Source organism: Onychostruthus taczanowskii, unplaced genomic scaffold, assembly GCF_017590055.1.
Source record: "Onychostruthus taczanowskii isolate IOZ18803 unplaced genomic scaffold, ASM1759005v1 scaffold46, whole genome shotgun sequence".
NCBI lineage: Eukaryota > Metazoa > Chordata > Aves > Passeriformes > Passeridae > Onychostruthus > Onychostruthus taczanowskii.
This window is the reverse complement of record NW_024502125.1, coordinates 3,145,032-3,170,142: the sequence shown is the minus strand read 5'-3', so window position 1 is coordinate 3,170,142 and position 25,111 is coordinate 3,145,032. Positions and strand designations below refer to the sequence as shown.

Below are 25,111 nucleotides of genomic sequence, written 5' to 3'. Positions count from 1 at the left end.
TGCGAGTGACGTATGCGCCACGAAACGGACGGCGGGAAGCGGCCAGGGAAGCGGCCATGGTAGTAACGGGCGGGAGGGGCGGCGGGCGAGTCTCGGGGGCTCCCGGCGCTCCGATACCTCGGGGCCGGGAGGCGTTCTTGGCCGCTGGGGCCGCGGGGCTGCTTTGCCGGGAGGGCGCTGGCTTTCCGGCTGGGAAGGGGCGACGTTCGTCCCTCGGCTGTGAGCGGGGATGTCCCGCCTCGCGTCCTCCCGCCGTTGTGCTGCAGGGGTTGGCGTCGGGGCCGCGGGGGTCCCTGTCTCACTGCCTTTGCATGTTGTTTATACCCTGCCGATATTTTGCTTCCTAAGGTGCCTTCGTGTCTCTTTCACAAACCTTTTGTCGCTTCCCTCTGCCCTCGCTCCCCGCGTTCCCGCCGTTGGCCGTTGTGTGCTTGGGCACATGACGCGTTCCGCCCTCTTAGCGTCTGTGAGGGACAGTGCCCGGAGAATGGATTCGGGCTCTGCTCGGTGGTGCCCAGCAACAGCACGAGAGGCAGTGGGCAGAAACTGATTCCCAGGAAGTTCCACCTGAACATAAGGAAAAACTTTACTGTGCAGGTGACCGACTGGAACAGATTGCCCAGAGAAGCTGGGGAGTCTCCCTCACTAGAGGTGTTCAAGCAGCATCTGGACACAATACTGTGCCGTGTGCTCTGGCGTGACTCTGCATAAAAAGGGAGGTTGGACCAGATGACCCCCTGTGGTTCCTTCCAACCTGACCCCTTCTGTGATTTTTTTCGTAAAGCCTTGGCTAGCATAGAGCCTACACTTGGACATGTGTGTATTTCTTACCTAGTTATATAGTCCTAAAACAAGGTAAGAAGGAATAACTTGTTGAAGCTAGAAGACTATTATTAATGCCGAAAAAGCCTTGAGTTTTCAGGTATGGTGTGGAAATAGAAATGTAATTTAACCACACATTTTTTAACATAAAGAGGGAAAACTGCAAGCTACAAGAAAATAACGTCCAAAAATGACATTTCAGTGTGTGTACAGTGTAAGGTAGTTAAAAGCACAGCATGAAGGATGGCAAGTCAGTTTCGCTTGTGAGAGCTCTGTCACATCTCACAATATGTACATTTTGAAATGTTGTGTGAAATTGACCTGGCAATTTAAAGTTAACAACAGAATAATTTAATCATTTTTGTGTGATGGAGATTTTCTGGCTTTCTCTTAGGGAAGAGACAGCATTATTATTCCATATAATGCTTTCATGGTGATGAATTATAGTATTGCAGAGGATATGGGTGGAATAGGTTTTTATCCCACCCCAAGACCCCTTTCAAATTTCCAAAGCATGGGATTCTTTTTCTCCCCTTTCTTTTATTCTTCTCTCTCCCCACTATCCCCCCAGACCCTCTTTGTCTCCTTTTTTGTTTGAGAAAAAACTAAGACTGCTTAGTTTCTTTCTTAGTTTCTTCCTTTTGGGCAGTCTTTGCTGGAGGCGTTTCAGAAGTCTTAATAAATTATGGGAACTGGTTCTGTTTTATATTATGGAGACATTCCAAGACTGTTAAGAACATAATGATCTTCCTTTCCAAAATCTACGCAGATTAGTTCTTATAAGATCACGGTAACCTAGATTTTGTAGTGTTCTGTTTTAAATGCAACAAAGTTGCCAGGAAGACTAGTAGGAGTATGAGATCTCTAGTGTAATTCCAGCATTCAGTGAGATGTTCTGGTTTTCTTTCCTCATTCACTTTGCTATGAGCTGCTTGAACTTTGCAAGTACTAGTAGAGTATTTCACTCCTTTTAAGTAGGAGTTCCGACATCGTTTTCTGTGATGCTGTGTTTTTGTTCTGAAAAAGAACAAAAGATTGAGTTAGTAATTTATGCTTCATTAAGAAGGTAGAAAAGTGTAACTCTTCTCTAGGTCATTCTCTAGTTTTACTGTTTCTGTTTAATCTCTATGTGTTTGGTGGGCCTAGTGACCCACTAAGGTATTTTTAAAGGCTTCCTGCATCTGGTACATCTAACCTGTTGGTTGTTTTCCTTGGGGAAAAAAAAATTTAGTCCTTCTTATTTTTCCGCTGTTACTTGCTGCGGTCATTCAGGTATCTCTTAAGTGAGAAACATACAAATTCATAAATTTAATTCCAGCTGTTTCTTTCTGACCCAACAGTTTCTCAAGGTTTTTCATTTAACTTGGATTGCTTTTTATTTTGGCTGTCCAGGTGCCCTCTTTTCTTGCTTGTCTCTATGTCTTTCAGGTTCTTCTGTTTGTTTTTCTAGTAACTTTGAGGGTGCTTAATTTGTTAATAATATTCTGAACTCAAATGAAAGAGAAATAGATTACCATGTTTATTGACAGAGCAGAAGTAACTGCCTAAAAATAAATATTATATACATTTATGTATGTGTGTGTATATATATATATATATATATATATATATAATGTTATCTATAATAAATATTGCAGATAAATGGAGGTAGAGTATGGCTTCGGAGATGTGAGATTCTCTTATTGTTTCTGTAATAAAATTGTTGGAAAATAAAGAAGCCATTGCAAATAATCAAAGCAGTTACGAAAATTTAGGACTTTGTAATTCAATTTTAAAAGTAAATTATTAGTATATTCTAATTTTACTTATTTAGTTAGCTGATTTTACTTAATGGCTGAGTGCTTTCTAAAACTGTAGAGGAGTTAGGTAAGGGAGTTTATTCTATTACATAGATCAAGGGAGTTTATTCTATTACATAGTTGTTCTGAAATGGCAGGTATGATTAAGTAATCAGTTACTGTAGCTCTACATGATAACTGTTCTCTTTGCTTGTTAATAGGCTGATTGTTTACCAGAAATCAGTAATACAGCTGGTCCTGTAGATGGCAAGGAAGAACTCTTGGATGAATGTGAGAGTATTTGGAAGCAGATGGAAGAGGTATGCAAATACAAATTATAGACTAGGTTTATTATAAAGCTTTTTCAGAATTATTTTATTCACCACATGCTTGCCCCACCCCCTCCAAAGAAACCACTTTGACCTAACCAAACCAATCAACCAAAAAAAAAAAAAAAACCAAAGAAAAAATCCACAAATAAACAAACAGAAAAAAAGGAAATAATGTCTTCAGAAAGGTCAAATATGGAAGTGCTGGGAGGGGTGAAGAATGCCTTGTAGTGTCAACGTGCTGATGTTATGATTTAGTTAGTGTGGGAGTATATATTATGGAAAATGAAACAATTTATCTGTGTTGCGGTAGTACCAGCATACAGAAACCCTTCTCTCTTTAGCCTCACAAAGGATGGGATTCCATTTCCTTTAGATCTTAGAGGAGAGAGAGAATAGGAAGAGAGAGAGAGAGGCAGAGAAGGACAACGATGTCTCCCTATGCTTACTCCCTTGCAAACTCACAGTTATATTGTCATGGTTAGAATTTCTCTCTTGTACATAGTACAATATGTTAACAAATAACAGTTTAGGTCTGGTTATTTTTATTTTCAGAGTTCCCAGAAAGGATGAACTTCTCTCAGTTCTTAGGGAACGCTGTTCTTCCTTTAAGATTCTGCTGAATCTGATAAAAAATCATATTCTAAATTATATTTTCAGTGTCTTAATCACTTCACTCAATTTTCTATAATACATGCTATTTGCTTGAGTTCTGAGTTGTAGGTTCAAAGCAATAAAATACCAGAAACAGATGTAAAGTATTTCCAAACTTAAAGTAGAACAAAGTCCAGACAACTCACAGTGCAATAATTTTATACAAGTTGATTTAAAAAGACTAATGGAATTTATTTCTTGTTGAGTATTCAGATAAGTTCTCATGTAACAAATGGTAGGGAATTCGATGTCAGGAACTTAATTCTGAGTTTCTGAACTTTGGTTTGGAGGACCTGAACTTTCTTTGAAATTTTCAAATTAGAAGGGAAATCTGAATGTTTACTATTTTGAATGTAATTGAAAATATTTGATATCTTTTATCTCATTCCCAGCATGCCCAAAATAATGCAAGAAGAGATGTGTTATTTTTAGAAGTTGATGAAAATAGTAGGATTTTTATTATTTGGATTTTGCATCCTGGACATAAAATGTTTGTATTTCAGCAAAACATTTAAACTAATAGTCATTTAATTAGCTCCTAGGTTATATGGTTGCATGTAATGTTCCAATGATTGTGTGTCATCATGAACAGTTTTTGTGGGAGAAATCCTATACAGTGTTCTGGTATCCATACGTTAACAGCAAGGTTTCCAAAGTACTGCTTAGTAGTTCTGTGCTTAGTAGAATATATCCTGCCTTGTTATGGGCAGGATATATTCTATTAATATATTGGTTACACTGGTGACAGTTAGGAAAAAAAAAGAGAGTTTAGCAGGTGTCACCTCTCTATACCTTGGATATTTGTGGTGGGCTGAATTTCAGACTGCTTATAAACCCTATTGCAGTTATGAGAGCTGATGTAGTATTCTCCTAAAAATCAGACCACTTCTGAACTGTAGAGTATACTGCCCTAAATGACTTAAAACTAAAAATATGTATTGTAATATGATTGCTCTGTTTGGAAAGCCAGAAGTGTAGCAGAAAGTGTGTTAACTTTTCAGCAGCTTCCCTGTTCAGCCTTGTCCATTACTCTCTGCTCAGTTTCTCATGTTCTTCATCTGTTCAATGCCTTTCCTCATATGAACTTTGCCCTCATAACTTGCCTTTTTACTCAAAGAATACATCTTTCTTTAGCTGCTACTTTTCTCCTTCAGAGTTAATTAAGTTCTACTTTACTGTGCTGTGATTTCAAAACATTTCTTAATTTGCCCTTCTGGGTTAGGGTATAAGGGATGTGGAAGGATCCAAATTAAAATTCTTTTATTTCTATATTAAAAAAGTTGTGTTTAAATTTTTAAGAATTGTGTTTTGTTCTTACAAAAGAGAAAAGTAAACAAACTTTCTTTGTGTTTTATTTCTTTTTGTTTCTACCAAGTGTCAGAGCAAGCTAATGCTTCTCGGAACAGAGACACTGCTACCATCAGATGCCAAGGTAAGACAGTGGGTTTTTAAAAATACTTTTAAAATACTTTTGAAAAAAAAAGGCCTAAGGAATGCTCCCTCATCATGGATCTTCACCTGAATGCTGAACTGTTGATTGTACCTGTGAGTGTGACCATTCCAGTCAAATCTGTGTCTCAAGAGTTTAGTGACAAGGATGTTGTTCCAAACAGTGTCAAATGCTTTGCACAACTCCCAGATAGATGACATCAGGAGCTCTTCCCTTATACACCGATGCCTGAGTCTTGTTATAGGAAGCCACCAAATTTATCAGGCGTGATTTGCCCTTAAATTCATGTTGCTTAACAGCAGTTACCTCTTAATTTTCCACATGCCTTAGTGTAATTTCAAGGAGGATCTGCTCCTTGGTCTTGCTAGGCACAGAGGCGAGACTGATCAATCTGTAGTTTCCAGATTTTTGGTTTTCTCTTCTTAATAATATGGGTTGTGTGTCTCCTTTTCCAGTTGGTGGGATCTTCACCAGATTGCCATGACTTTTCAAATATGATGGATAGTGGCTTTACCACTTCACCTGCCAGTTCCCTGTGGTGGGTTTAATCCTATCTGGCCAGCTTAGCTGTTCATCACTCCCCTCCTCATCTGGACAGGGAAGAGGAAATATAACTGAAGCCTCTGGAATCGAGATAAGGGCAGATTTTCTCTTACCAACTTTGAAAAATCCAACTGATAAATGGCTAACACAGGCAGCAAAGTGGGAGGAGAAGGTGGTGTAACTTCAAACCTGTTTGGACTTTTTCCTAATCAGTGCATATGTAATTTCTTCTTGTTAAATGTCATTGTTATGCTATCCCTCACAGCATCCTTCTGGACATCTGTGTAGCCGTGGGATGAGAGGTTCACAGTGTGCTGGGTGAAGACGTGGCTGAAGCATAGAGCTCAGCAGGATGCAGTGACTGAGGCTGTATCTGACTGGTGACCAACTACCAGCTGTGTTCCTCAGGGTGCAGCTCAGTTCTGTGCCATGTGTTTATCAGGGATCTGGATGAAGGATTGGAACGCACCATGAGCAGACTGGCTGATGACTCCAAACTGGACGATGCTGTTGGCACTCTGGAGGGACCAGAGGCCTTGCAGAGGGATCTAGCTAGCTTAGGACGTTGGGCATGACATCCAGTAGCAGCACAAGCCGCGGCAGAGGAGTGGCTGTTGGGCAGCCCTGCAGGAAGGGGTCTGAGGGCGCTGGCTGACAGCGGCTCAGGGTGAGCCCGCAGCGTGCCCGGGCAGCCCGGAGGGCAAATGGCATCCTGGGAGCCTTGGGCATGGCACTGCCAGCCACAGGAGAGGGGATTATCCCTGTGTTCAGGGCTGTGCAGCCGCACCTGGCGTGCTCAGCACAGTTCTGTGCCCCACAGTTTAAGAAGGTTGTGAAGGTCCTCGAGTACATGCAGAGGAAGGCAACAAAGCTGGTGAGAGGCTGGAAGGCATGTCCTGTGAGAACTGCTGAGGAATTTGGGCTCCTCTGCTTTGTAGAGAAGGAGCTGAGGGGTACCCTGATTCCTCTCTACATCTTCCTCAGGGAAGTGGTGAGGGAGATGCTGATATCTTCTTTCTGATACTCAGTGATATTATGTTTGGGAATGGTTCAAAGATAATGCAAAGGGAGGTTCAGAAATGACATTAGAAAGCTTTTCTTTACTGTATGAACCTTTCTCTGAAGGGCCTTGACAACTCTGCCAACTCTTGACTCCTTCTCATTTCCCCCTTTTGGAAAAATAGTAGAAACATTCTGTGATCCCTATCAATTACTGTAAAATATTTTGAAAGAACTAGTGTAGATGCTCTTTTGTTTACTGTTGTATCAACTTAACAATTCAATTTCTATCCTGTTCTGCCTCATTTTATGCCATTGCAACTCAACACACTTCAAGAGATGCTGTTTTTCTTGTTACACAGCTTTCCTTGTTAATGCTGCGATGGAAAACTTTAACAGGAAATTTTCGTCAATGGCAAGCAAGAGATCCTGAATGTAAGTAACTGTTTCCTTGTAAAGAATGCTTATATAAACTTCTGCAAAGTTTCTTTTGTCTAGGCCATGAGTATATTGCATGTCTGCTGATTGTATTTTCATTCCATAACTACTTAAAATTAAAATAATGCTACTTTATAAAAAAGGTAGCATGTATGTTGCATTTCTTCATTATTTTTGCACTTCACTTCTAAGTCAACTTGAAATTAATAGTGAATTCCACTATAACTTAATCCTATGATTCTGGACAAATAAGTGCATGTTTTATACCACTATTCATCAGTCAGTTAAGTGGAAAAACAATTATTAGCAGATCTCCTAACCAAATAAGAAAAGTTAGTTATCCCGTTAACCTCCTTCATACTCTTTTCTGTGTAATTTTTTTTCTCTATCTTTTATTTGTATTTCATTTTTACATCAGAAATACTTTGGCAAATACTATGGTCTTCATTTATCTTTTAAGAAGCTGATACATTAACCATACATCTAATGATTGTTTTTCTGATAAAAGGTGTGTAGTATTATGATGTGGTAGTTGAAACTTTGAAATAGACCTTTAGTGCTAAGCCCTTCACACTGCAGTAAAATACCTATTTTGAATTAACAGGGATTGGAGATTTCAAGTCAAGATAAAGTGGTAAGAGCCACTAGAATTTTTAAATAACACAGGAATCGAGAACACTTACTGATCCTGAGAAGTACAAACTAGTGAGACTAGTGGTAGTTCTTGTATTTGTTAGGCAGTGTCAGTCAAAAGGTATCAATTCCTCAGTTCTTAAAAGTTCTCTTTGTACATAAGCACCACTTATAGATAGATTTCACCCTCTTGCAAGGCAGATGTGGCCAGACACTGGAAATAAAAGCATTTAGGATCTAAGTGTGAGTAAAGTAATCTTTGTTTTCAGATGTCCCATATGGACATTCCTAAAACAGTTCACACTACACTATCATTAATATTCTAGTAGTACTCATGGTTATGTCTCCTGTCAAGGACCTGTTAGCACCTGTCAATCCATAAAACTACTAGTTAATCTTTAAATTAGTATATTAACTCAGTTGAATATTTTTATGCCAGTAGAGTCTTGGTTTTATATTATTTGCAAAATTATAGCAATGTATTATGGACAGCATATGGTGATTTCCAATGTTTTGTCATTTAGCCAAATGGAAATGCCTTTTCAGATCAACATCAGAGGCAGTTCTCCAACTTTTTTCAAAGTCTATGTATTTGCTGCATCTCATCAATAAATAAGAGAAGCTGGGAATTTTTTTTTTTTTTTTAATAAATAGATACTGTTGCTGTATTAGAATAAATTCATAGTTCAGTGTTGTAAGCCTCACTCCAAGAACTGTCAGCCTCCAGTGCTTCTGAGGTATGTAGACCAAAGGCATGTCATTGAATGAATTTGGCACATACTGGTTCCTGGCTGCTGTTCATGAATAAGTTGCTGGCTTAAAGCAAATTAATTGAAAGAACTTAGTTTTTATCTGAGTAAAATACCTGAGGCTGTTAGATTTCCGTACTAAAATATGTATATTAAACTTTAAACTATTGGCTTAAAAATATCCTTGGCCTATTTTTTTGGCTAGCTGACTTGCTTTGTTCAACCATTCTTACTTCTTCACAGATGATAGTATTTCTTATTAGAATTCTTAATTTTTTAATAGAGAATTGTCTATAATTAATACTTTACAACCAAATCTCTGCCTTTTTTGGCTCCCTTTCCAGTGGAAGAAAAAAGTTCCTGCTAAGAATTTGAATAGGGTTATGGAGCTTGTATGAAAATGAGGAGTCCACTTCGCTTACTTCTCTTGGTTTCTTTCTACCTACTATTTGTTTTGAAGGACAAATTACTTAATTGAAACATTATTAATTGAAACCTAATTACTTAATTGAAACCTAAATAAAAATAGCAGAAATACTGATTTAATAGAATTTACTAATAGAGCATGAAGTCTGTCTTGTTACTTTGGTTTTAGCTTTTAGTAGTGGCCAGTTCATTTCCTGTAAATGAGGACCTGTCAGCATTTCAATCTTAAACCTTATTTTCAGAGGTTATAGCTTGGCAGTTCTACGTTTTTTTGAGCACAATATTGGCAAACAGACTTGAATTCATGATGCAAATTTTATTTTTGCAAAGCTTTTACTTTAGTGGTTTTTTCTTTCTCAATTTCTGGTACTATTTATGTAGCTCTAGATCTGCTAAATCAGCTGAATTAAAACTTCTAAAAAAGCTTTTGGCTTATAAAAATAAATTTTAACTTTTACCTTTGCAAAAGCAGGAAGTGAAAGCAACCATATTTTAAACCATTTCAAACAGTTGTGGTCTCCACATAATTACTGGTTTTCTTTGCAAAATAGGAGTATTCTGCCAAATACCTTTTTGTTTTATTTTAATATGAGTTTCTATATAAACATGTGCATAGTAGTTGCTTTTACATTCTTAGCATCTGGTAGTATTTTTCTTAGTAATTGTACTTTGTATCACTAGGCAATTCTCTCTGACATCTGATTTTTGCAAGTGTAGTGATTCAACAAAACTGAAAAATATTTAATTGATTGTGGATTGAGCAAGCAGTGAATTTACAGCAGCAGCTGGCATAAGTCTGTTGTCCAAGTGTTTTAGATCTGCATTGTTCCTTCACTAAATGTCTAGTGATTTCTTTCCCAGGAGCACAGGGCTTGCTATTCTGATACTCACACAATATGAACAGTGAATGACAAACATGAACTCAGGATTAGGTATCTAGAAATAAAGAAGTGTTATGTGGCAGCTGTAAAAGTTGGTAATAATTGGTAATGGAAGGCTTATAAAGATCATGTCAGCAGGAAGTGGCAGGGGAAAGAATTGTGTGGTTTTTTTTCAAATATGCCAGGGAATGTGAATAAAAATGCACCAATTAATTTTATCCTGTGTAGGTAGTATATTCATGTAAATAAAGAAATCTTACTCTAATAAAGCACAAAACACTGTCTTCTGCAGCTCTTAAGCTTAATTGGGAGCAGAGTACTCAAATTTTGCGTCAAGATTTAGAAACAGTAATTTTCCAATTAAAAGGAATTTTATTGAAGCATTGAATTTAATGCATTTTTGATGCATCAGTGGTTTTTCTGATTTTCATCTCAGAACAAACAGTACTTTTAAAACTACTAATCTAAAGCTTCTTAAAATTTTTGAAGTAAGTACTATAACATTACCAAAGAAAGTACTTTTCTGAATTTATTAAATAGTCTGTGTGTATTTAGGAGGTGTTTAATGCTGTCATGAGAGGGTTAAGGATTTCCTTTTTGATTAAGGAATTTTTTATTTAAGTAATTATTTGTAAGATTAGAGGTCTCAAGCCCAAACTTGCACAAAAAAATCTGCCTTATAAAGATTTTAATCTGTTAGAATCTCTTTCATTTCTCCTGTTAATGTATTGAAATAGTTCAAAAAAGTAATATGTTTATGCAGAAGCTGCGTGTTGACATGCATCTGAGAATTGACTGGGGTCTGTTGAATGCTGTAAAAAACAAGAATTCAATTTTTATTCTTAAAATGCATGAGTCATAAATCACTGCATTTTTTGGAAGCATTCTGGAGAAAAATTTCCGTCTCCATCAATTGTACTTTGGTTTCACTTAGGTATTGCTGTTGCTCATTGTTTTGAGTTAGGATATTGTCCTTGTTGGGCCATTCATCTCCCTACTGTTCTTGTGGACAGTAAGGATGGTGACATGCTTCTGAAGTTATTAAAACTAGGTTCCATAGTCCTGATGAAGCATTTAGGAGGCTATTTAACAAGGAATTGGAGGACTGGAAGAATTTGATTGCCCATGTTGGTAATGTTGATGGAATGCCTTCTGCTGAAAAAAAAATCAGGCTTGGTTGTCTTGAAGTGTACAGAAATTTGCTGTTTATTCATTATACACCTGCACCAATGTACTTGGAGCTAATTCAGGTATAAAAATAACACAGAAGCATTAACACTGCACTTTTTTCAGTGTAATTTAATTTGCTGAATAGTGGTAGTAGGTTAGCCCAGCAGGACACCACAGCATGTGGTTAAACTGCTACTGAGATCCAAACTGTTTTTCAGAAGTTACACAAATTTTTCTGTAGCCAAGCTGCTTTTCAGTATAAATAAATCTTTATCATCCAATGCAAAAAATAAACAATTCATTTTATTTTTCAGTAATTTCTACCAATCCAGATGTACTGTTAGAAATAGGAAAAGAAGAGGTAAGTCTAATAAAATTTTGTTGGGAAAAAAACCAATATATGCAATTGCTGCATTTTCCTATGACTGTTCCTAGGGTGGACTACTGCTAAAATGCTGTGTATTTTCCTTCAGCCATTTATGTTGTTCTAATGGGTTTTTTTGCCCTCTGGTATAACTAGTAAAATTTCCTAGTTGTAACGAGTGAGGTTTTAAACTGACTTATTGCACAAGTCACTGAATAATGCACAATAAACAGTATTTTGCCTCTGGCCACACCATCTAATCACAGTAGCTCAACAAACTTATCTGCGTGCAATAAAAATGATGTGATAATCGACATCCCTGCTACATTAATGCTCCAAAGCCTCACTTAGGATTGGAGTCCCATTGTTCTGGGTGCCACCAGGAGACAGAAATCTTGTGCCAAGGAGACTGATGACCATGCTTTGCAAAGATTTTGCCATCATCTTCAACGTCATGCAGCAAGTTCCATTTATAGGGCTGAAGCCTACACACTGTACTTTTCAAGATTACTTTCATTTAACATTGTGCAAGTGCTCGGGCAAGAAGATCCACTCAGAACTGTGTTTTCAAGATGACCTGTGGCTGAATTTTAATTGCTAATTTGTCACAGAATGGCTGGAGTTAGAAGGGACCTCTGGAGATAGAATCATAGGATAGTTTAGGTTGGAAAAGACCTCTAAGATGATCGAGTCCAACATCCAAATCCACCACTAAACCCTACCCTTAAGCGCCTCACAGGATTGTGTTGAGGTGGCTTTTGAATATATTCGAAGAAGGACACTCCATAGCCTCCCTGGGCAGCCTGTTCCAGTGCGCAGTCACCCTCCAGTAAGGCAGTTTTTCCTAATTTTCAGACGGAAATTCCTGTATTTGAGTTTGTGCCTCATGCTCCTTGTCCTGTCAGTTTGCATCACTGAAAAGAGTCTGACCCTATCCTCTGACACCTGCCTTCAAGATATTTTTGTGTGCTTTTTTAAACAAAATGTTATAATGTATTGCATTTCATACTTAATAGAAAATTATGTAGTATTATGTGTTACACGGGAGAGTCAGTTATCTTAGACATCATGTTCTGTGGCAATAATTTGCAAATAATTTGTTGAGTTCCTCCATTGGAAGAAAGAGCAAATCAATAATGTCTTGCGGGTAACATTATACTATATTGATGGAACATAGGAATGCTATGTGACTTGGGAATATTCCTGGTCTAATGCCTTCTAGTATCAGTCACAACAGCAAATCTGACTGCGGTTAAGAGTCACTATCAAAAAATTGTTAGGTTATGCACTTTGATTGTCATGTTGGTCTGATATTTGAGGATTACAGGGTTTTTTTCAGATGTTGCATTTATGGAGAATGTTTGTTTCTGTAGCATATTTTCAGAATGTGTATTCCTTTGAGCTAAACTCTTAAGTGCTCCTATTTTGTATGGAAGCAGAAAAAATACATCCAAATCATAGGGTTATATAAGAAAGATTATTTTGTAGAAGACCATAGTCTTCTAACAGGGGACCTCATAAATTTATACAAGTGTCTGAAGAGAATGGAGCCAGGCTCTTCTCATTGATGGCAAGCACTAGGATAAGAGGCAATGGGATGCACAAGAACACAAGGAAGAGCAACTTTACTGTGCACTGGAGCAGATTGCCCAGGGAGCAATCTGCAGTTGTGTAGTCTCCCTTGCTGGAGTTTGTCAGGAACTGTCTGGATGCAACCTATGCCATGTGCTCTTGGATGACCCCTGCCTGAGTAGGGAGGTTGGACCACATGACCCACTGTGGCCTGTCACAATGGTTAAAGAAACTTCCCTGTCCAACAGTCCAGGAGCCATGGTGTCAGTCACTAAGCCCATTTGCAGCTACACATCCCACATTCAAACAGATCAGGTGTCCTTACCACCTCAATCCTAGGTTTCCTTCTTTCGTTAGGCTCACACATCCTGATCCTTAAAATAATTTAATCGTGGCATAATGACAGAATAACAGCTTGAGCTGGGTGCCTCTGAGGAAGGACCCAGAACAAAGGAAATTTTATACCCTCAAAGCCAAAAGGCTTTAATATCCTCAGAGTGTAAACACAGGGAAGTCCAGGCATCAGCTCCATGTCTGAATGTCCCCTCACCTGGCAGGGCCACAGGTCCTCAGTCCCCCTGTTCTACTAAGAGTTGGCAGTTAATGGCCTCTTGCCTGGGGCTCTTGCCAGAGCTCAACCTGCCTCTGCACCCTGAGCTACATGCACTGAATGTACTCCTCAATACAACCTTACCCATTCTGTGATTCTGTAATGGAAGACCCAGCCCACTGAGAGTCCGCTGTTCTCTAGATTCAGCAATGCCTATTTCTCCATATTTTATTTCTCCATATTTTCTGTCCCAGATATGTCATGGCACTGAGGATCATTTAATTTATGTATGTAGTTGGTCTTTCTTTGATGCATCTTCATCTTCTGTATTTTATGTGGTGCAAGTAGCATGGATTCATTCTTGCCAGCAGCTGCAATAGCTTTGACAATAGAACCCTGGTGCTGTAGTTATTTTCTCCTCAGCCGTTCATCAGCTGAGCAGTTCATGTGTGTACTTCAGGTAAAATTAAATATTTGTTAAGCTCTGTGAGCTTCAAGAAGACACTTCTTGTGCACTTAATGATCAACTGGTCACAGTGACATTTTGAAAAGCTCCTGCATTTTAAACTGGATTATAATGTTTATTAAGAAATTGCAGATGATTTTGTCCCCCTTTATCAGATTTATAGATGTAGCCTTACATAAAACAAATACTACAGCCTGGGCTACCTGCAAACAGTAGATTAATTTATATTCTTTTATAGTTGCAGAAAGTAAAAAATGATCTTGAAATGGTGCTGTCAACAGTTCGATCAAAGAATAAACAGCTGGAAGAAGATCTGAAAAGGTAATACAATCATTTGGACTTTGGAATGCTGTAAGCTTTTATCTTTTTTTGATTGCCCAGAGAAACTATTTATCTGTTGTGCCATTTCCTACATTTCATGTTTCAAAGAGAACAGCAGTGGTATGAGGAGCAGAAACAGATGGTAGAGACTCTTAGTAAAATGGAAGAAGAGGCAAATACCCAAGAGGAACATCCTTCCGCAAAAAGGTATTCTATATTTTTGAGTTACAAATTGAAGAATTTAAATATCAACAGGAGCAAATGAGCAAGCAAACTCTTAAAGTTTGTTCCTTGTTTTGTTTAATAGATCAAATAATTGCTCAGTAATCCGTATTTGAAACATGAAAGTAATGCTACTATATCCTGTGATGAAAGATGTTGAATTTCTAACAATAGATAATAAGGGGTTTTTTTTTACTTAGGAGGGGCTTTTTAGTTACTTGATTTGATCCCTTGTTCTGTTGCTGTGTTTTTACTGTTTGAAAATTAGAGAATTCAATGAAATGAAAAATAAAATATTGAAGTTAACAACCTTTAAGAAAGAACTCTTGAATGCTTTGGGTGAATTCCTGGATGAACATTTCCCCCTTCCAGAGAGAGCTGAAAATATTAAAAAAAAGGTAAGACTTTTCTTTACCTATTAAATTTGAAATGTTCAGTTTATATTTAATTAGATGCAGTATCTGTTTGAAGTCACTAGCATTGAACCTGCAGTTGTATTTTGAAATAAGCATAGTTTTTACATCTGATCCTCTAGGTTTAATTTATATTTTTCAGGTTGTTTTATATTGTTTAAGGCTGTTTCCAGCTGGATATTTTCTGTTTTTAATGCCTATATCCCTTACCCAATGCGATGTATAGTAATATGTTGTATTTCTTACTAAACTGCAAGCTATGCCAAATTTGGGAATGGTGTCGGGTTCAGTCCAAATTTACTCTTTTTTTTTTTTTTAACTTGACTGGGCAAGTAGATTCCTATTTTCCTTGGCAAAGCAATTTTTAATTGTCTAACAATGTTTTTGGAACAATAAGGAAAAGTGTTTATAATTACAGAGTAGTTTGGAATGTTAACCATCAGATTTTGTTCAGGCAAACTGGGTCAAAAATTATCGTAAAACCTCAGGGAGAATAGGCAGCCAGGGAGTATTTTGCATATTAAATTCAAAGTGTGGAGTAAAAATAAAACTATAACCATTACTATTTGATAGATACAAAAAAACTATGAAAAAAAGGCAGGTTTTGATTTTGATTTCAGGCACACCTAACATTACAGAAGTAGAAATTACTTCTTTAAGCAAGTTCCCTGTTATTTCAGGTAGCCACATAATATAATTTCTTCAATATTATCACTGAACTCCATTTTAGAACAAATAATTTTTTACTACTGTTTCTCCTGTGTTTTTTCTTCTAGTACCTCAGTACACTCTGTTTAGAAACTGTCTCATAGCTTTCAGTCTAAATGTATCCAAGTCTAACACAGATCCACTTGTCTTCTTACACCAGAATTTTTCTTAGAATAGCTCTGTTTCTGTCTTGTGTTTATTCCTTTTGATATATTTATGGCAGCAATCTCATATCCTCTCTTTCTTGTTCTGCTAACTGAACTAGCAACACCTTTGTGTTCTCCTGTAAGATAGTATTTTTCAATTCTCTAGCTTATCCTAGTAATAACCATTGTCTATATTTGTTTTCACTTGGATTCATCTTTTTTAGAACCTTCTAAGAAACAATATTATAAATAAAACTACTAGCTCACACCCATCACCAATGCAACAAATTACACTCTTGTCTTTTTCTGTCTGTAATTTGCAGCTAATGAATCCTGATCTTTTAATTAAAAAAATAAATCTTTGTTTTGCACATAAGCACATTTTTTGCACATAAAAGTACCAAGTGGAGATGTCAAGACATGGTGTTCAATTTCAAAGTATTATTCAAATATCTTATTTTGTTGAATCTTAATTTTTCTGCATACCAATGCCTTCCTTTCCTGTTGTTAATAAATATGACAGATAAATCTCTGCATTTTAGAAACAGTCTCATGTGGGACAGTGTCAATTGCTTTGCACAAATCCAGGTGGATGATTCAGTTGTGCTTCCTTTTCCACAAATACTGTAACTCTGGTAGAAGGCTACTAAATTTGTTGGGTGTAAATGGTCTATAGTGAAGCCATGTTAGCTGTCACTAATCACTTTACTTAAACAAAAAAACTACTTTGATTAATTTCAACACAAGGTTTTAACTTTCCTTAGCTTAAATTTTATTTATGCATTTCCTGAACTCTTAAACAGAGTCTGTTTTCTGACAGTCTTTTTCTTTCTTTTCACTCTTTGTGAATTCATAGCTTTTCTATATCTTTTGACTCACTTGGATCACTTGGCTTAACTATAGGTGCCCCTTAATCTGTGTCTAAGTAATTGACTGTGAAGGCAGGACAGCCAGCCATTTTTGCCTACATTTATTGAGTGTCAGAAATACAGATTGTAATCACTGGCATTGAAATTAGCTGCTATGTTGGTTCAGGAGAACACGTTATTCATTTCTATTATCAGCTTCAACGGCAGCAGCAAATTCTTACCTCTGCACATGACTAATTCTGCTTCACTTTGTGGAAGCTTACTGTGTTCGCAGTGGTTCCATGTGAGGGCAGATGTGCAGTGTTGATGTCTGTAGGACATGGCTGCAGCATAGTTTGAGCTGCTCCAAGCCTTGCTGGTCTGGTTCCACCTTCCTTTCACCTGGCCACATACATGTGGAATTGGCAGTGGGAGTGAAGTGGCTGCAACAGAGCAGCTCAGGTTGGCTTCCATTGCCATGGCCCAACACCTTTAATATAGGTAGTGACTGTAGTAATGGTGATCTTGCATTTTAAATCTAGGATAAAGATCTACTTTATTTTTTTCAAGATAATAGTACAAAAAATCAGAGGCTGAGGAATATTCTTTATGCAAATCTGTCTGATTGGAAGGGTGAAGAAGGTGCCTTACAGGCTAAATAATGAAATGCTGAGCATCCTGCTTAATGACTTTATAAGCATTAAGTGATTAGCGGTATTTAATTTTATTAGTAATTTTGACCGGGGAAATATATCAGCAGGGGTTGTGAAGTATCTTCATGTTTGCTCTAAGGAGCTTTTTGGAGATAGGTAATGTAGATTCTATTTCCTCAGCCAAATATTGAGATGAGGGCACATAGATAGATGTTATTAGGTCATAGCTCCAGGATTTGCAGAGCTTCCATGGACTGAAACTTCTGACTCTCTGCAAGTGAGACTATTACAAACTGTGACTGGGAAAAAGGATTCAGAACTTGCCTTTCAGAATATTCTTCTTCTTGCTTGTATTCTTCCTCTGTTCCAGAAGTGGAGTTTGTATAAGGTGCTGCACAGCTGGTAATATCTTAGGTCTTAAATTTGTGTATTCAACAGCAATGCTGAGAAAACCAGTGGAATGTTACCTCCTTTATTTTGTTGAAACTGAAGTGCATGGGGAAAAAGAATAAAACTGAAAAATTAAAGAATCAGGTTTACCATGCAACACTACGAGCAGATCCACAGACATTGCTGCCGAAGGAATCTCTACAGACAAATGGCTTGATTTGTTTGCTACAAAGGAAAACAAGTCATCTTGTAGTGATATTTTATCGTTGCCTTTTTATGCCACCAAAATTTTTAATTATTCTATTTCTTAACCTTGATAAGTGTTTTAGTTGAATTCTACGCAAGTATTCACTGTCAAATCATGAAAAAATATTAAGGCACACTATGAAATTAAGTCTTGAGTTGTGTCAAATTTCTATTATAAACATTTATTTAAAGTTCATGAAAAATATTTTTTCCTCCAACAAATCTTGTTCACAGAAGGTTGTGTACTATGTTATAAATTTGATGTACTTTTATTTAAATGTAAACACAGGTGAAAACATTATGATCTCTTTAGATTAATCTCTCTTGATAATTCAAAAAAATGTCACATTTGAAGTGTAGGATTTTGAACTGGTAGATTTAAATGCTACCTGTATTTCTCTCGGGAGTAAATCTAACTAAATATTTTCATCTATTGTGTGCTATGCAATCAAATAATTATGTAATTATTTTGCTTTGTCAATTAACATTTCTTCTAACTGGTTTGGTCTTTTGTTAATTTGGCTGGGGGATGTTTATCTTTCCAGAGCTCTTCAGCAGAGCCAGTTGTAGAACTGATAACATTGCAAGAAATTTTAGAGGTAAGATGTTTTTACTTTGTAGAGATTTGAGGAATTTTTAAATATTCAGATGTAATGATGGTGATGATGATGATAAAGTGTTTGTTACAAATATAAATAACAGTATGTGCTATTTAGTTAAGACAGTTAATCTAAAATTATTAAGAATGTTGTGTCTACAAGAAGAGTGTAGGGAGACCTCATTGCAGCCTTCTGGTTCTAAAAGGGGGCTTATTAAAAGAGAACAACTTTTTGCGTGGGGAATAGTTTTAAATTACAAGAATAGATATTTAGATTAGCTGTCATGAATAAATTCTTTACTGTGAGGGTGGTGAGGCACTGGAACAGGCTGTCCAAAGAAGCTGTGGATGCTCCACCCCTGGCAGTGTTCAAAGCTGGGTTGGATGGGGCTTTGAGCAATCTGATCTAGTGGAAGGTGCACCTGCCCATGGCGGGTGCTTGGAATGAGATGATCTTTAAAGTACATTCCAACCCAAACCATCCTATGAATCTAGGTCAGTTTTCTATTTTAATTCCTATCAAAGTAAACCCCACATTTTTACAAGAGTTGTGCCAATAATTTTCAGTTTATGCTGGAGAATGGTTCTCTCTTATTTCTTGATTTTACAATGTTTGGTTTAAAGAAGTTTTATGTGCCTTAGTGACTCATGTTGGGTGAGACAAATACTATGTTTAACAAAAAAAACTGGTCCATTTCATGCTCTATTTTATACTGTTTCAAGAAAAATATTTCTGAAATATACGTTAACAGAAGGACTAAATATGTAGCCTCAGAAGGACCACTAGTCATGTGCATTAACTGGATTATTAACTCATACAAGGAAATCAGTTCATCTATTCATACATTTCTGATTGATTTTATAAGTATAAAAACATTGCTTAGCGTGAATTTTTAATTACAGTGTAATTTATGAATGTGAATTGCAATGCATACTTCTCGTCTTAAATGTAGCATTTTAAGTGAAATTTTCTGTTCCCCCTCCTTAGACAGTTCTAGATTTCTATATGCAAGATGTCCCTGGGAAAATTTTTTTTTCTTGAGGCAAAACGTGATGTATAAAAACTTTCTGGTATTAAGATGCTATTATTTAATCACTATGCACTATAGTTTAAAGCCCAGACTTTGGGCTTATATCATCAAAACAATTTTACGTGCTTCAAATATCTTAGCATACCTGTAATGCCAAATTAGGCAGAACTTGCAAACAGATCAGAATTCAGAGTGGCCACAGTCCTTATGGAAAAAGAATTTTGAAGTTCTTCTAATGCTTTAAAATTGCCCTTCGTATTTTTGTGATATTGTTAATATCCTGAAAATGTGAACATATATAATGTCTTCTGTTTGGAAGAACAGATTATTTGAAAAATTCAGACTCATTTTGAATTTCAACATCCTGACCCTAAAGTGTCGGTGTCCCTTATCTTTGTATTCTGGAAGGTATTTCTTTGTTGAGTTGTGTAGTTCTAGCTTCAAGTCCCTGTTAAATTTGGAAAATGTTTTCTGAGATACAGATGAAGTTACAGCCATAAAAGCTATTTTGGAGTATCAAATGTCAGAAAAGACTAAGTAGATATTTGTTTAGAATAATGCATTTGGAGTAAATTCTCATAACTGGTAGTACAAAAGATATTAACTGGAGCGATTCTTCTTCAGAATGTTCTGAAAAAGAAGAGCAGTTGTTCATTTTGGTCTTTTATTAGTAGCACTGGATGCAAAAATATAACATCTGGTAGCAAGTATTTTGAATTTGTCTTTAGCACTAAAGGGCAAAAAATATTTTATACTTACTGAAATAACATTTAAAAGTTCTGAGTAGAAAGATGAAATATCTAGGATAAATAGAAAGAGCACCATGGGATGGATTAGATTATTTAATCTGTAATGTGTGCAGTACTCCCCATGAGCAATATCCTGAGGGCATGAATATGATCTCCATGAACTGAAAAAGAATGACAAAACTGATTTTGTTTTTAACTCCATGAACTAATTCTGTATTTAGATACGGCATTTAATCTACATTTATTCTGGAATAAAAGAGGATTCTGGTTATAATTTTTACATCAAAAAAGATGTTATGTAGCTAATTGGAAGTCCTTTGCTTTACTTCTACTTTGAACAGGTCTGATATTTCTTCTGTAGTCCTTTATAGCTTATATTGCCTACATCACAGTAATTTGTAAAAATTTGGTTAAATGAGATAAAATCTAGCTGTTTTGTTAATTTCCTAAATCTTAACCCTTTTGGTCTTCCAGATGCTGATAAACACAATAATGGCCACACCACATGAACCTTACATAACAATCAATGACTCATTTTGGCCACCTTATGTTGAGCTGCTGCTGCGATATGGAATGGTCCTGAGACATCCGGAAGATCCAAAAAGAATGCGCCTCCAAGCTTTTCACAAGTAGTGAAAAGCTTGAAAATAAGCACACTTGACAATAACATGCACTTGAAAATAAAACAACACCAGTACTCTTAATTCAGGGCTAGGACATACTTAGGTTTCCTACTAAACTTTCTTAGTATCAAACATCACTTCCTGTTGGATGATTTTTTTTTCTTCTATATTAAATTGAATATTTAAGAACATAAAATGAGGAAAAAGAAAAAAAAATCCATTTTTACTGCTTACAGTTGGCCTTCAGTATTATATCAAGATTTGCATTATGGAAAGTTTTTTTCACTGCTTCTGTAAGATGCCAATTCATGTAATAGACAAATATGTTTAACAGTCATTTTTACTTTAAAAAACATATTTATCCATTACTTTTATGGTTTAGATTTCTTAGATTGCCTGAAGTCATCTCTATTTCTTTTAGTATTTTCTTGTATTCTTTAGAGGCAAAATGCAGAATAACACCACTCCTGTACATGGCCTTGCAAACATTTGGAACTAACAGAGAGGTATCCTCTCAAGAATGTGTTATGCCTTGTTTGTTTCTCAGAGCCTTTGCAAACAATTTTACTGGCTCCAAGATAAACACTTAGGAAAGCTGACACATCTTAAAGTGCAAAGTGCAGCAGATGTTGAGTGTGTGCCTTTCACTGCATGCTTCCCAAATGGCCCACTTTGTGTTATGCTATATTGCCTTACAGTATCTGTCTTCACTTTTTCAGACCTAATTTATTAAGGCTTTTAACGGGTCTCTGTTCTGTTGATCTCTACAGCTTCTAAGTTATGTCAGTTGAGAGTTACCTTCTGACTCAATGCTGGCATTCTTTGCAATCTTAGTCTTTTCTGTAGCCATTTTTATTATATTGTATTGATTACAAAAATTCTACTCTTGCTTATCAGTAGTAACTAAATTATCCTTTATTAACCAGTTTGTAGTTTATTGGGGGAGGAACTTGGGTGATTTTTTTAACTGATGGAAAAATAAAGAGTTGTATACTATCATAATGTTTTTGTGTGATAGTTTTTAGGGTGGTGTTTATGTGATTTGGTGTGATGACTTGTAAAGATGATGGAAGGATGCATGGGAGAGGTAAGGGGGAACAATCTAATGCAAGTTCCAGTATAATTGTCCTTTTTAGACCAATTAAATATTAAGCAAAAAAATCATTCATCTTGTGTAGTTTTGAGTGAATGCTGTTCATTTTACCCTCAAAACTGGTGATTAAGCGTGAGTATAAATGTGGTGTGTGCTGTTGTGCATGAACATTGACTTCTTTTTGGTTTATATTGCTTGTGTAACTATCCTCCTGTTGTGTTTTAACCTCTCTTACGAGCTCTAGAGTCTGACTAGTCTATACACCTTCACCTTACAGTATTTTTAATTGAGAATTCAAATAACTACATTTTTTGGCTTATATTTGTAGCATTGTCTCTTTAGGGTTTTTTCCTTCATTTGTGTATAATGCTTTGTATTCTGCTATCCTTTCACCTTATTTATTAACACTGCTCAAATACTTCATTGACGCTGGATAACTGCTTCTGTTGTGATACTAATAAGTAGAAGAAAAAAATGTTAAACACTCAGTAGCCTTTGTGTTTAAAAAGAAGAAAAATACCAACCCATACCACCCACCTCCCAAATCCAAACCCAAACCAAAGCACTAAGGAGATAGGACAGTCTGTAAAACAAGAGCTCTAAACAAGGTGCAATATTAATTATTCTGCATACCAAAATCAAATCTCATCCAAGTAAATACCAGAATAGATTTAAATGAAAGTACTTTGCATAAAGCTTTACATTAAATTATGAAACTCACTGCCATAAAACATGTTGTAAGATTACATATGAACTTGAAAAAAAACTTAGGGAATTCAGATTTGTGATTATATAAGAAAATTGGCAGTCAGCAGGTTCGGAAATCTCTATCCTACTAATTGTTGGACCCTAAGGAGATACACATAGATATTCACTGAGATCCTTCTGCAGCTCCACAGTATCTTTGGCATTCTCTGAAACCTTTCTGCTTAGGCCCTGGATATGCTAGAACTCAAAGGTTCAATGTAGATCTCTTACCTCAGGAGGGATTGAATCAGTACAGCAGAAGAAAAGCTGTAGAAAGAGATAATCCATTTTCTCTCATGACCTAAAATGCATTGCCAGTTTTTAAGAGAAGCTGGTTTAGACTGAAACAGAGCAAGCTGAAAGCTGTAGCTCCTAGAAAAATCCTGACAAGTAAATTGAAGCAAATCAAGGCAGTGATGAGGAACAGATCTTCCTCATGAAAAAAAGCTAGGGGTAAGCTCTTTCATCAGTACTTTCAACAATCAGGAACACTGGGGCGTATGTCGAAAGAGTAGGACAATTTCTCCATTTTTTGTCTCCATGCATGTCTAAGTAACAGTTGTTTGTTTAGAATTAACACCTCTATTAAATGCTAATATTGTGACCCCATGTTCATTCCATGAAAAAAGGATTTGTTTAGCTTACTATCAGTTTTTAACTCTACAAAGGTAATGTAAAAAAAAAAAGCCAGGATGGTAAATGAACACTTGGAGCTACCAAGGCTGAGTAAGATGGCAAACTGATCTATGAGCTGGCGGTGTGTCCTTGTGGCCAAGAAGGGTACAAATAGGAAGATAAATGCCAGTCTGCCTGTGCCTTGCTTCTTTCTCTTTAGTTGACTAGCTGTTCCCTACTCAGCCATGCCATAGTCTAGAGAGAATCAGGTAAACCTAAATCTGTGTGTTATAACCCATGCAGGTCAAGACAGATGTCATGATAACAACTTGCAAAAGGACAGATGTCTTTGATTTCAGTCATTGCTCAATATGGAAGTATTGTACTTGACTGGGTCTATTTGATTAGGCCTATATCTCTGGAATATTGGCACTGCTTAAAACCTCTCATAGCTCTGCTACCGCACAAGATAAGCAGGCAGCTTCTCCATCTAACGTGGCATGCTGTGATCTCCATCTCCATATAACATGCCATATTCTCCCAGTATAGAGCTGCTGGTTTTCATATGGTTAAGAATAAGGTGTCAGTCACACTGTGTCACCAGCCAGGGCATAATTCACGGACCATCAGTCACCTGCTGAATCAGAGGCCAAACCTTGGGGACTGGTGCTTTCCCCTTGACTGTTTCAGTAGAAAATCCCACACCATGGGAGCATTACTTGCCATTCACATTTGGTGTGTCTAGACATCAGACGGGCATTTACATGAAGAGGAAAAAAATTACTCATTATACAGTAATGATTCTTCTGGAACGTGCATGCTGTGCAGAGCCCCCAACTCTTCTTGCTTTTTGGAAAACATCAGTACAGCAAACTTCTTATTGTGAGGAAATTGATCTTGCATGTAATATTATGAGGTTAAGGAAGAGCAGACCATACCTGCCTTCACAAACTCTGCAAAGGACTGTTGGGACAAACTTACTGATGTGATTTTCTAGTGAAATAACTAAATTGCTCTGCAGATTTTCAACTTTTGATTGTGGCATTAAATGCACCTACTATATTTATCTGCATTTTGCTGCATTGAAAAAAATCTGATTTTGAGAGTTTGGCATAAAAGTTTCTGGATGTAAAGTTTTGGCAGAAATATACATGAGATTTGTTTGTGGTTTGAGAGAGTGCAGGTGATACTAATGAAGACTGCTGTAGCTGGTTACAGACACATAACATAACCTTGAAAAGGTAAGCCTATATTGAATTCTTGAATATTCGTTAGTATTTTGGTAAAATGATGCTATATTTTCTGTATCTTAGATTGTATTTGAAGCTTTTTTTTTAAAAAAAGAAAAGTCCAATAAAAGCATGTGATAGCAGTCTTGCAGCTTTTTAAATCTTGAAGTCATCTTTCATAGTTACGTATTCACAAAAGATAGCCAGAGTATGTGTTTTCTGAGAGAAAGTTACTGGTATCAGTGTTTTGGTTTAGTTTACTGGATTTACTCTGAGATGAGTTTTTGTAGCTTTTGGTTAGTTGGTTGGTTTGTTTGGTTTTTTGTTCTTTGTTTGGTTTGGTGTGTGGTTTTTGGTGGGGACGGTTATGGGGTTTTTCTATTTGTTTTGGTTTTGTTTTATTTGCTGTTTTGGGGGAGTAGGGTTTTTGTTTGTTTTTTCTGGGGGGTTTTGGTTTTTTAGGGATTTTTGTTTGGTTTTTTGTTTGTTTTTTTGAGTTTATTTCGGGGGGGATTCTTTTGATCTTGTTGCGTTTTTATTTTATTTGCTTATTTATTTTGCTTCAAACTGTTTTAGCACAAAATAGTTTGATCACAATACTTCCACTTATTTCCAAGCATGACATTCTAGTGATTAAGACAATGAGACTCTTTAT

General features: G+C 36.6%; 1 protein-coding gene across 2 annotated transcripts; it reads left to right on the top strand.

Moving 5' to 3' along the window:
• Window positions 1–26: 26 nt before the first annotated feature.
• On the top strand, window positions 27–21,774 carry CENPK (centromere protein K). 2 transcript variants are annotated; one of them, XM_041414721.1, is made up of 11 exons: window positions 47–59; window positions 349–597; window positions 2,822–2,920; window positions 4,959–5,015; window positions 6,938–7,010; window positions 11,187–11,233; window positions 14,063–14,145; window positions 14,254–14,352; window positions 14,636–14,765; window positions 18,317–18,370; window positions 20,624–21,774. In XM_041414721.1, exons 1-11 carry the CDS (start codon window positions 57–59, stop codon window positions 20,780–20,782), a joined length of 1,053 nt encoding a protein of 350 aa, XP_041270655.1. In that variant the 5' UTR covers window positions 47–56; the 3' UTR covers window positions 20,783–21,774. The 2 variants fall into 2 exon arrangements, with proteins under 2 accessions (XP_041270656.1, XP_041270655.1); XM_041414722.1 differs by lacking the exon at window positions 349–597 and having other exon boundaries at window positions 27–59.
• The last annotated feature ends 3,337 nt before the right edge of the window (window positions 21,775–25,111 follow it).

Excerpts from the sequence above, each read along its gene's own strand:
- CENPK (XM_041414721.1), top strand. Across the intron at positions 5,016-6,937 it reads TGCTACCATCAGATGCCAAG|CTTTCCTTGTTAATGCTGCG; the intron begins GTAAGACAGTGG and ends CTTGTTACACAG. Across the intron at positions 18,371-20,623 it reads CATTGCAAGAAATTTTAGAG|ATGCTGATAAACACAATAAT; the intron begins GTAAGATGTTTT and ends TTGGTCTTCCAG.